We start from the raw sequence: 12,149 nt of genomic DNA on the forward strand, positions 1-12,149 counted from the left end.
CCGTAGGACTCTCTGCTGTCATTGCAGAGACTACTTCGGATCCTCTCTCCCCATTGCTCTCTGCCCCTCCCCTGCTCGCACTCTCTATTCTGCTCTCAAAAATAAAAAATAAAATATTAAAAAAAAAAATTCACCCATCGTATTCTTACAGGACTGGGTGTCCTCATTCTGGGCACTTGGAGCCTGGAGGAACCCCAGGGGCACCGTGGGGCGGGGGAGCTTAAGTAAGGACACCCTGCTGGAGAGACCAGCCCTCACAGGGGGATGCAGCTGCCAGCAAAGGGGTGGGGACCTTCCCAGTGGGCACACTGAGGTAAGGGCCTGGCCTCAGCATCTCTCAGAACACGCCCCTGACCTGTTCATCCTCACTTGCAGGTCTGGTTCCAGAACCGCAGAGCCAAGTGGAGGAAACGGGAGAAGTGCTGGGGCCGGAGCAGCGTCATGGCGGAGTACGGGCTCTATGGGGCCATGGTGCGGCACTCCATCCCCCTGCCAGAGTCTATCCTCAAGTCTGCCAAGGATGGCATCATGGACTCCTGTGCCCCGTGGCTGCTGGGTAAGAGCCCGCACCCTCCTTGGGGCCCTGCCCCTGTGGTGAGGAGAGCGGGCTCCCTGGAGGAGGGGACAGAACCCAGGAGCAGGGAGACCTGGCCACAACAGCCTAGCAGGACACAGGCACTCCAAAACAGTCCTCCTCGTCATCCTTAGGAGGCTCAGAGGGCAGGTTGGGCCCAGGGCTCGGTGTCTATCCCTTGTGCCCCCCTGTTGGGTGGCTAGGACTCTCATCCCTGCCAGGCCCCGGAACTTGGGTTCTTTTGTCTTCTGATAAGGGTGTGGCTGTCGCCCCAGGGTCTGTACCTTCCTCCCCCCTTGGCCAAAGGTGGGCTTGTGGTGAGTGAAACCGCCCCTCTTGAGGGTTCAGGGGACCCCTAGGTCCCTGTGGCCACCATTCTGGTTTTTCCCAAAGGACTTCTTCCCCCTTAAATCTCTCCTGCCATCTTCCCCCACCTGCCCTCAAGGCATATGTCTGGTAAGCAGCACCAGCCTATCGTGGGGTTCTAAGATCTGGAATCCTGGGAGGGAGAGATGGGGGTGGGGGGCAAGTGCTATGCTTAGGAAGGGACAGAATAGGCTGCCCAGTGCCCAGGTGCCGGGGAACCTGACTTGAAGAAGCCCTCTGCAGGCCTGGTGCCCGGCTGCTGGTCTGTAGCCCCATCCCCTGGCCTCCCTCCCGCTGCCCCAGCCCCAGCCCCAGCCCCTGGGACTCGCGTGACTGCGGTGTGTGAAGTAAGGCTTTCTGCTCGTCCTTAATTCTGGCCTCTCTCTATCTTTGCTGTTTTCAGTTCAAGATGGCTTTCCCAGGCGCTTTTCTAAACCCGAATACCAACAATTCTTTTTAGGGATGCACAAAAAGTCGCTGGAGGCCGCAGCGGAGTCGGGGAGGAAGCCCGAGGTGGAGCGCCAGGCCCTGCCCAAACTCGACAAGATGGAGCCGGAGGAGCGGGGCCCCGACCCTCCAGTGGCCATGTCCCAGGAGGAACTGAGGGAGAACAGCATTGCGGCGCTCCGAGCCAGAGCTCAGGAGCACAGCACCAAAGTGCTGGGGACTGTGTCTGGGCCCGACAGCCTGGCCCGGAATACCGAGGAGCCAGAGGAGGAGGACGCCATGGAAGAAGACAGGCCAGCAGAGAAGCTGAGTCCACCACAGCTTGAGGACATGGCTTAGGTCAAGGGCACGCAGCTACCGGAGCCCCAGGACTCTGCTCTCTTCGGGGCCTGTGGTGTCGGGAGGTGTTCTCTGAGGCAGGGCCCGGGCCTGGCCTCTGCCCCCCCCCCCCGGCCCCACAGGCCCTCCATGACCCCCGGGGTGACTTCAGGCACAACTCAGTTCTGGCCGAGGCTTTGGGCCACGCGGAGACACCCCCTATCTGGTCTTGACCTCTCCAGCATCCTCCCCTTCACCCCAACAGCCCTGCCTCAGAAGCTTTCTTGCTGTCCCAAACCACCCCTTCAAGCCGCTTTCACTCAATCCCTTGGCGACTCTCCCTGCCCAAATCCACCCCTTACTCTCTGTTCTCTCCCGTGAAAGAGCCTCCCCTTCCCAGCTCTACACCCGCTACGGATCCTGCTCTGGCCGGGCCCAAAGCCCACTGCTGCAGACTCATTGCCTGCCACAGCGGTGACAGGGATTGAGGACCCGCACTCTGGCACCAACGTCCTGAGCCCCCCAGTCTTCAGTAAAACTGTGCTCGCCAGCCTATTCCCTCCTGAGGGCCCGGGCCTGGGCCTCTGCGGTGTGGATGTGCTGCCCCGCAGGTCCAGCTACAACCTCTGCCCACGGTCCAGGTTAAACTTGGAAGGTCTCAGCCTGAGCCCCTCGGCCACCCTCTGTCTCATGCCCTCCACGGTCACCCTTAGGAACCTGCCGGCCCTCTCCACACCCAGCCCGCCCCACCGTTCCCCCCAGCATGGGTCCCAGCACCACACGGGGCCATGTACAATATCTGTAGAGGCCTGGGCCCTGCAGCCAGGGGGTACACGTCACAAATGCTGTGGTCATGGCACTGTTGGGGAGGCCGAACTCTTACCTGGAGCCCTGGGGCCTGCGTTCTGAAGCATCCTGACCCCCCTGGTGTGATGCCTGTGACCCTGACTTGCCATGCAAGACACCCTTCTAGAGCTTCTTGCAATTTATCGGTTCGCATGTGACTTGCCTTGGAGCACCCCAATCCAGCTGTAAAATGAACCCATAAGAAGCTACAGATCTCGACTCCACTTGATCCAGACCATCCTCGGGAGGCCAAGCTTGGAGGGGGCCTGGGGCTATTATAGGCATCAAGGAGTGGTCACCAGAAGAGTGAGAAAGAGAAAGGGCTCAAAGGAGAGCAAAGCAGGAGCCGGTGTTCAACTCAAACCATGCCCGGTGTATGCGTGTTGTCTGCCCGCTAGAATAGGAGGGACATAGTGACCGTGTAGGAATAGGTGACAGGGTGCTTCTTCCTGTCTGCGGATGAGAGGAACTGTCCGTACGGGTGGCCTCCCTGCAGCTGCCCCTGGGCCAGATGCAGGTCTCCCTCACCCCCCTGACATTTCCCTCTGCCATGCCACCCACCCTTGCAGGGAATACCTCGCAAGAGGAAGGTCTGAGACAGTGAGTTGGGGTTTTAATTCCGTATCAACAGTTGATTTCTTCCTCATCCCGTTCATGGAACTCCCCCCTCTTCTTCTTCTTGTCTTTGTCCCCAGTTGGTTTGAAGTGTTAGACTGTAGCCCCTGCTGTGTAAATACTGTACATAGAGTGGGAAGAAAGAAACTTGATATTGAGGTGTTCGAAATATGGAACTGTAATAACTTCTAGCTCTTCCAAACCTGTGATTTCTGTGCCATTTTCTGTAAAGACACAAGTAAGAATAAAATTGATGTAAAAACGTCAGGGGAGGAGGGATCCAGGAATCCTCCGTGGGTGAGGATGGTGTATGTATGGGTAGCATAAAAAGTAAATCCATGAAGGCATTTTTAAATCCAAATTACCAGATTCCTCTTTTGAAAGTACTCCAGCCGCACTGACACCGTGGCCTGCCTTTCTCCACTGAGCGGACGCCACCTTCCAGGGGCACTTGTCACCGTGATTTGGGACCCTCCTCCACTGCAGACACACCTGAAATATCCCAATCCTGCCTTGCCCCCCGCCCCCACCAGAGTACCGACTCCCTCCTTTTGTGTACAGGTGTGCACTCTTAAGATCTTGCCTACAACCCAAACACAGCGGCAACATGTGGGAAAGGCAGCGGTCTCTGGAAGTAAAAGTCAAACAAACCTGAGCTAAATCCTGTTAAAGAGACAGGAAGTAAACATGGGAAAGGACTGCATGAAATTGTCCACAGACAGCTGCTACCCGGTGGCTCCACGATGTGCTGGCTGGAATTGCAAGCTGCGAGAGAGGAGGGAGCTGGCCGGATAGCTTCTCTTTGAGCTTTCGGCTTCAGAAATCTCATAAGACTGTTTCAGATTGCCTCAGATGTGGAACTCCCTCCCAGAAGAGATCTTCCTGGAGGCCATCGTCAAAGGAGAATGACAGGGAGCCAGTAGTCCCCGCACCCTGTCTTGGGAGTGGGTATAATCCTCCCGGACCCCGATCCTTGAGGGCACATGTGGGAAATCTCCAACTGCGATGTGGTGAAGGGAAAGATCCAAGAGCCTGGCTTCAAGTCCTGCCCGCACAGGCTCCCCTGGGCCTTTTCTGAGAAAGTCAGGTCCCTGTAGGGCCCACTATGGCCCCTTGGCCTAGGAATGCCCTTCCTCCACCCTGCCCACCCCCACCACTCCAGGAGAGGCACTGCCACTTACCCTACAAGCCCCCTCCTCCCCAGAGCCTTCCTGATCCTCCAGGGAGAGTTTACAGGAGAGTTCTTTCCTAGCACTTGAACACGCCTAGACATCCCTCCATTACGGTACCGTGTGTAATTTCGTGTAATCTTTTGTTTTCAAGTCTATCTTCCTCACAAGACTGATTTCTTCAAGGGTGGGGATTATATCCTGTTCATCTTTTAACCCCAGGAACCATCAAAGGGCCTGACAATCTATCGTTGAATGCACGGATGAATGTTCTCCCTCTAACTCATCCATTTATTCAATCATTTAAAAACATTTATTGAGAATCTCCTGAGTACCAGGCAGTGGGGCAAGGCAGTAGGGATATGGTGGCGGCCGGAGCCGTCTTATTTGGAGGGAAAGAGAGAATTCAAGGAATCACAGTAATAAGTCAAACACAGAATTGCCAATGTTCTAAGGCCTTGGAGGCGTGAGATAGGGGGCCATGAAAGCCTATCTGTGGGACTTGAGTCAAGGTGTTGACCTCTGTGCCTCTCTCCTGGGACTGATAACGTCTGTCCTTCCAGTGTCATAGTGTTGTGAGGAAGCAGCAAGGAAACTGGCAAAGGTGCCACACGAGCACAGGGGAAGCGGGGGAGGGAGGGCGCACACCCACATAGTCTTCTTAAGCCCAGGGGTCCACCTTGGCAGCTGCCCCCCGCCCCCACTCGGTTAGATCCGGGGGACAACTGGGATGCTCAGAGATGTGGGAGATGACAACCGCCCCAGGGGTTTGCCTTGAGAAGAGGCATGCTGCTTTCTGCAGAGGGACCCATAGACAAACCCACAGGCGATCAGTGAAGGGAGAGGTGGGGACACTGCGGAGAGAAAGCAAGGACCAGGAAAGGAAGGGCTTGGACAGCCAGGGGCTGAACGAAGAAGGGAAATCCTGCTCAGTGCCGACTGCGATCCTGGGAGGGACTTTTCCCCAAGGATCCTGCAACCCAGCACCTGGAAGAAAGACTTTTTTGCAGGCTTCCCAGGCCCAACAGGCTACCCACAGAGGGCTGCATGTGCCAGGAAGAGCCTGGCAGGGATAGATGAGGAGTCTGGCTGGTGGCAGGAGGTCGGATGGACCTCTGGGGCCTGGTCCATTCAGCTTCCTCTGTCTCCTGAACCCCCAGATCACCAGGGGCCTTGGAGTCTTCCTTCTGCTCCCACCAGAGCTGCAGGGCCCTCTCCTCCCCGACTGTCCTGGGGACCTGGGGGCATGGCACCTAGGTCATCAGCTGTAGCAAAGGTACACGTACAAATGGCAGATGTGAATCATCGGGGAAACTGGCGACGGGTTTACGGGAACTCTCTGTGCTATCGTCACCATTTTTCTATAAATCTAAAATTATTGCAAAAAAAATTAAGTTTATTAACAAACAAAGAAACAAACAAACAAAACAAAAACTATGGGGCACCGGGGTGGCTCAGTCGGTTGAACATCCAACTCTTGATTTCGGTTCAGGTCATGATCTCACAGTCGTGAGATCGAGCCTGGAGTCCAGCTCTGTGCTGACAGCACAGAGCCTGCTTGGGATTCTCTCTCTCTCCCTCTCTCTCTCTGCCCCTCGCTTGTGCTTGCACTCTTTCACTCTGTCTCTCAAAGTAAATAAATGAACATGAAAACCAAAATTTTTTTTTTAATTTTTTTTTTCTTTTTAATTTTTTTTTCAACGTTTATTTATTTTTGGGACAGAGAGAGACAGAGCATGAACGCGGGAGGGGCAGAGAGAGAGGGAGACACAGAATCGGAAACAGGCTCCAGGCTCTGAGCCATCAGCCCGGAGCCTGACGCGGGGCTCGAACTCACGGACCGTGAGATCGTGACCTGGCTGAAGTCGGACACTTAACCGACTGCGCCACCCAGGTGCCCCCCCAAATTTTTTAAAGACCAACTAGCTTGTTTTCTAGAGGGAAAACAACAGATGGCTCCTTTGGGTTAGAACAGGTACAGGGGTGCCCCTTTCCCTCTCTCTGCCCCAGGGTTCTGCTTGCCGAGTTGTCCCCGTCCCTGATCTCCCCGAGATCACTCAGACACCCAAGACCCACCCTCTGGGGAGCTGAAACTGAGTCAAGAGCCACTAGCCCCAAATCGTCCTGTCTCCTGTTGCTTCCTCAACTCAGGCAGCAATGACATCTCTGGGTTGTCACAGCTGAGCGGGCCCAGCAGTGATCTGCTCACTTCTCACTCAGATCAATCCCTTCCAAGGCTGACTCTTCTCAGTGGGCCTCAGCCTCCTCCTCCCTGGCCTACGCCCAGCCTCTGAGGCACGGCCCCCTCCGCTTTACCTGCAAGGCTCCGCTCCCAATTTGGATCTCAGGGAGTTTGACCCGGGAAGGGGACGGGAGTGATGAGGTGGCCCCCTGTTGAGCTGCAGAATGGCACAAGGTGTCCTGTGTGCCCACACAGGTTGGTATTCACCTCGCAGCCTCGCTTGGTGCTCAGGAGGCCAGAGAAAAAAAGAGTTGACCAGGGTGAACTCAGATGGGAGAGGCAAGAAGAGGAGAAGTTCACCTATTTCCTCCTCACAGCTTCCATGAAGCAGAACCAGAGTGGCGCTTACCTGCCCGGGAGTAGAAACAAAGGGTTAAAAGCCAAATCTGGGCTCCGCCAACAGAACTTCGCCGGTGAGATGACGACCCAGGAATCTGATCGATGCTCACGTTTATGAACAAGATGTTAAGACAAGTGCTGAGCTGAACGGCAATAGGTACAGGAGAATGTTCGAGGACAAGCACGCCCTCTGACAAGAGCGCCACTTTCTCCTCCTCACACGCTTCTGTCTTCCGTGATGTCCTGTGAGCCGTCCAGCTGAGGATTCCAGGAGCAAGAGCCCAGGAAGAGAGGAGCAGAGTAACACAAAAGGCAGGAAGTGACTCTTGCTGGAGCCGGGCGGACAGCCCTCCTCCTCTCCGGGATCACTCCTGTCTGTCTGCCAGGCCCACCGCCCAGGGAGACAGCCCCTGGAGCAGAGTGCCAGCTAAAGACAGGAAGAACACCAAGGTGGATCCAGGACACCCGAGTTGAAGTGCAGCCTCTGCTATTCTCTTAACTTCTTCAACACTAGCACGCGCGTCTACAAACCTGCAGTCAGATCAGGACCTCGCCGGGATGGTGTGAAGGGCCAAGGAGGTGGTGAGATTGTAACACAACCCAAGTTCCTCTGTCTGATGCGCAGCTGAGACCATCCCCCAGCCTGGAACGTGCAGCAAGCAAAGTATCCATTTCCAAGGCAGGCCCCTCCTCCAAAGGAGGAAAGTCGGGGAAATTTACAGGCAAATGAGAAAGGTCTGGGTAAAAAGTTGCAGTTGGGGGGGTAGTCCCATTTACCTGTTAGTTACTGGTTTCAAAATGGTGTGCACTAAACTCTTATTTCTTCTCTTATTGAGTTTCTATTTAAAAACATTTTTTCCCAGGGCACCTGGGTGCCTCAGTTGGTAAAGCGTCCGACTTCATCTCAGGTCATGACCTCGCAGTTTGTGAGTTCGAGCCCCACATTGGGCTCTGTGCTGACAGCTCAGAGCCTGGAGCCTGCTTCCGATTCTGTGTCGCCCTCTCTCTCTGCCCCTCCCCCACTCATGCTCTGTCTCTCTCTCAAAAATAAACGTTAAAAAAAATTTTCCCACCTGCTACCCTTTTTTGGGTGTGGGGGACTTTCACTAGCTTCTTGAGTTGAACACCTATTCATTTTTAACCTTCTTTATTAATAGACATTTGAAATCATACATTTCCAAGTTTTATTGTAGTTGCACCCCAAAAGACTGTAGAGCTTTCATTATTTTCAGTTTTACGTATTTACCAAATTGATTTTTTTTCACTTCTGGATATTTTAAATGTTTAAAAATTTTCCAAGCATATGGGATTTTTCTGGGGGAAGACATTATCCCTGTTATTGACTTCTAATTTTATTATATTGTGATCAGAGATCATTATTTTCATCCTCTGGATATTTTGGCATATGTTGAGACTAGGTTTAGGTTAATATGTGGCTAATTTTTGTAAATACTTCATGTGTGATTGAACAATGTTTTCTCCAACTTCGAAGTGCAGTGCTTGGTATAACTGTTAGGTGAGCTGTTCAAATATTATATATCGCGATTTGTTTTCTGTTTTGATTATGGAGAGAAAGGCATTAAAAACCTTCCATTCTGTGGCTTTGCCAATTTCTCCTTGCAATTCTGTTTGTTGCATTTGCTGACTCATGGTATTTTGCTTGTGCGTTCTGTAAGTTAATGTGACAGCTTTTCTCTCTTTTTCTGTGAGAATACTTGGATTGTTTAAGTGTTCTTTCCGTCTTTCCAGCCCTCACCTTGGGTCTGGTCTCCTGTCCCTGCATATTTAAAATGCAAGTTGCTCTCTCCTGTCACCTGCTGACCCCACACCCCCATCGCTGTTCTGGCTCTCACACCTGGGATTTCCCTTTCTGGCTTCCCACTTCATTCGTGCATCAGACTTGTTTTTTTTTGTTTTTTTTTTTCAACGTTTATTTATTTTTGGGACAGAGAGAGTCAGAGCATGAACAGGGGAGGGGCAGAGAGAGAGGGAGACACAGAATCGGAAACAGGCTCCAGGTTCCGAGCCATCAGCCCAGAGCCTGACGCAGGGCTCGAACTCACGGACCGCGAGATCATGACCTGGCTGAAGTCGGACGCTTAACCGACTGCGCCACCCAGGCGCCCCAGACTTGTTTTTGATGGATATAGTCATGTCTAGGTGTTCCTAATCAGACATTTCCCCACCAGTCTAGTCCACCATTTTCCTTCGTAAACTGTCAAGGGAAGTACAATGTGAATAATGTGGTTACCTCTGAAGCCTGTGGCTTTTGTGCATATCCTTCCCCACTGCTGGTGGTCACTGCTCCACCCAGGTCTCCGGTGGGATACTTTCCCCAATCCCAACACTGAGCTACCTGCTTGGGTTTGTTTCACTCAGTTCTTGTCAGCCTCCGCCTACCACTGACATCTTTCTCTCCATCTCTGTCTTTATTCAGAAACGTCAAGTAAGCATTGGAGGAGCAAGTGATATGTGGTGTTCGCTTAGGCAGAGCAACCATGAGACCATGAAATGTATTTTCTTCCAGGCTTCAGTTCTGACTGTTTGCAGTTATGGTGGAAACATGCTTATTCTCCTAAGGGTACACAGGCCGTATATCTGGTATGATAGGTAGTTGGGTAGCAGTGAGGGAGGACTTCCTCTTTTAGTAGTTGTTTTTCACTGAATTTTGAAATGCTAATTGTGATTCTTAAATTTTATTTATTTAAGGGGCACCTGGGTGGCTCAGTCAGTTAAGCGTCCGACTTCGCCTCAGGTCATGATCTCACAGTTTGTGAGTTCGAGCCCCGCATCGGGCTCTGTGCTGACAGTTCAGAGCCTGGAGCCTTCTTTGGATTCTGTCTCATTCTCTCTCTGCCCCTCCCCCACTTGTGCTCTGTCTCTCAAAAATAAATAAAAATGTAAAAAAATTAAAAATAAAAAAATTATTTACTTAAAATATTTTTTCATTTTTGTTAACATTTTTTTTCATGTGTATTTATTTTTGAGAAAGAGAGACAGAGAGACAGAGTGGGAGCAGGAGAGGGGCAGTGGGAGAGGAAGACACAGAATCTGAAGCAGGCTCCAGGCTCTGAGCTGTCAGCACAGAGCCTGACACGGGGTTCAAACCCATGAACCGGGAGATCATGACCTGAATGGAAGTTGGCCACCAAACTGGGTGACAGCCACCCAGGCACCCCAGATTTCTAAATTTTAAAATGGACAGTTTACGGGGCACCTGGGTGGCGCAGTCGGTTAAGCGTCCGACTTCAGCCAGGTCACGATCTCGCGGTCCGTGAGTTCGAGCCCCGCGTCAGGTTCGCATCAGGCTCTGGGCTGATGGCTCAGAGCCTGGAGCCTGTTTCTGATTCTGTGTCCCCCTCTCTCTCTGCCCCTCCCCCGTTCATGCTCTGTCTCTCTCTGTCCCAGAAATAAATAAACGTTGGAAAAAAAAATTTTTTTTAAAAATAAAAAATAAAAAAATAAAATGGACAGTTTACTACACTGCCTTATTAGTCTTTTTTTAAAGTTTATTTATTCATTTTGAGAGCGAGTTAGGGAGGGGCAGAGAGAGAGGGAGAGAGAGAATCCCAGTCAGGCTCCATACTGGCAGAGCAGAGCCCCATGCGGGGCTTGAACTCGCGAACCATGAGATCGTGACCTGAGCCAAAGTCAGACACTTAACCGACTGACCCACCCAGGTGCCCCTTATTCTCTATATACATATTTTTGCAATTTTTTCCTAAACCATTCGAGAGCAAATCGAGGATGTGATGCACCATTATGTTTCCTTAAAGTGAAGATACCCTCCCACCTAACCACTACACAACCAATAAAATCAAGAAATTGACAATGACTCAATACTTCATCTAATTCACAGAATGCTGATTTTCCAATAATGAATGCCCTTTATAAGTGGTGGATTGTGTCCAGGACCACACATTGGATTTAGTTGCCAAGCCTGTAGTTTCCTTCCGTCGGGAACAGTTCTCAGTGTTTCCTTGATTTCTCTGACCTTGACATTTTTGAAGATTTCAGGTGAGTTTCTTTATGGCAGACCCTCAGTTTGAGTTTGTCTCGTATTCCTCACAATTAGGTTGCACAACCTGAATCTAATCACAAGGAATTACCAGTCGCAGATTCACCACAGCCCCTTCCCAGCTCGGCTTGTCCCGCCAACCTCCACCTGGGGGCCCAGAACGGGCGTGGTGGTGAGCAGCCTGCTTACAAGTCCGCCCTGAACCTCAGTCACGCATGCTCGGCTGTACAGGGGCCTGGCGTCCTGCCCTTCAGATGTGACCACGCACAGTACGCAGAGTAAGGCAGCGCCTCGGGGCACAAGCTACAGGTTGAGGTGCCACGAGGGCCCTGGGAAGGCTTGGCAGGATGGACCGTTCCCTTATCCGGTAGACCTCTGTGGAACAGTTATTTATTTTTATGGAGCACATACATTTACCGTGTGCCAGTGCTGTTAACGAACAGAGCGGACACAGCCCCTCCCGGCCCTTGTGGACTTTATATTCCAGTGGGAGGGGAACAGGAAAGACAGAGAAGTAGGTCAGGCTTCCCTGAAGAAGGGGGCTCAGTTGGTTAGACCTTTACGGAGAGCATCCCACGACCGAGGCTCTTTGTCAGCTCCCTTCTTGGTGACCAGGCCTGCTTCTGCCAGGACAGCCAGGGTGGGGTGAGGGGTGGTTTGGGGCTGGCGTCTGGATGGGCAAGGCCAGGCGTAGGGGGGCCAAGCCCTCTGCACAGGTGCTTTAGGAGGCAGCGTGGAAGGAAAGGCCAGGCTTCAGCCTCCACCGCCTGCCCTCCTACCCCTCCAGCCTCCTCCGTCCTGCCTGGCTGCTGGGTGGGTACAGCCTCCAGACTTTCCCTGACAGAAGCAGCTGGTGGCCTTTCTGCATCTCAACCTGCCTGGCTTGGACGTGGAGTGCCGTGTAGGAATTTTCCAGAACCGGCTCCAGTGCCGGCTGTAACGCCAGATCCAGAGCAAGAGATGGCTTCGGCACCACGTCCCGCTGGGGAGCAACAGTCAGAGCCAACTCTAGAGCTAGAACGAACTCCAGTACCAGCTCCGGAGCTAGCCCTGGCTTCAAGGCCAGATCCAGCGGTGGTTCTACCACCAGCTCCAGAGCTACAATCCGCCTCAGTGCCAGCGCTAGGGTTGGTCGGGTCCAGATCCAGTGCCATCTGCCAAACTAGTGTCGGCTCCAAGGCTAGACCCTACGCCAGCTCCATTGCCAGCACCAGT

General features: G+C 52.7%; 1 protein-coding gene across 2 annotated transcripts in view; it reads left to right on the forward strand.

Moving 5' to 3' along the window:
• Positions 1-5,758, forward strand: part of VSX2 (visual system homeobox 2) — a 21,592-nt gene extending 15,834 nt beyond the window's left edge. Inside the window, exons 4-5 of one of the 2 annotated variants that reach the window (XM_040477688.1) lie at positions 376-556; positions 1,344-5,758. In XM_040477688.1, the coding sequence (XP_040333622.1) occupies positions 376-556; positions 1,344-1,726 (564 nt within the window). In that variant the 3' untranslated portion in view covers positions 1,727-5,758. The remainder of the gene's footprint in view (positions 1-375; positions 557-1,343) is intronic. The other variant, XM_040477689.1, reaches the window with a different exon arrangement.
• Positions 5,759-12,149: the final 6,391 nt, after the last annotated feature.

This window comes from Herpailurus yagouaroundi, unplaced genomic scaffold, assembly GCF_014898765.1.
Source record: "Herpailurus yagouaroundi ecotype Mexico unplaced genomic scaffold, PumYag 141, whole genome shotgun sequence".
NCBI classification, from domain to species: domain Eukaryota; kingdom Metazoa; phylum Chordata; class Mammalia; order Carnivora; family Felidae; genus Herpailurus; species Herpailurus yagouaroundi.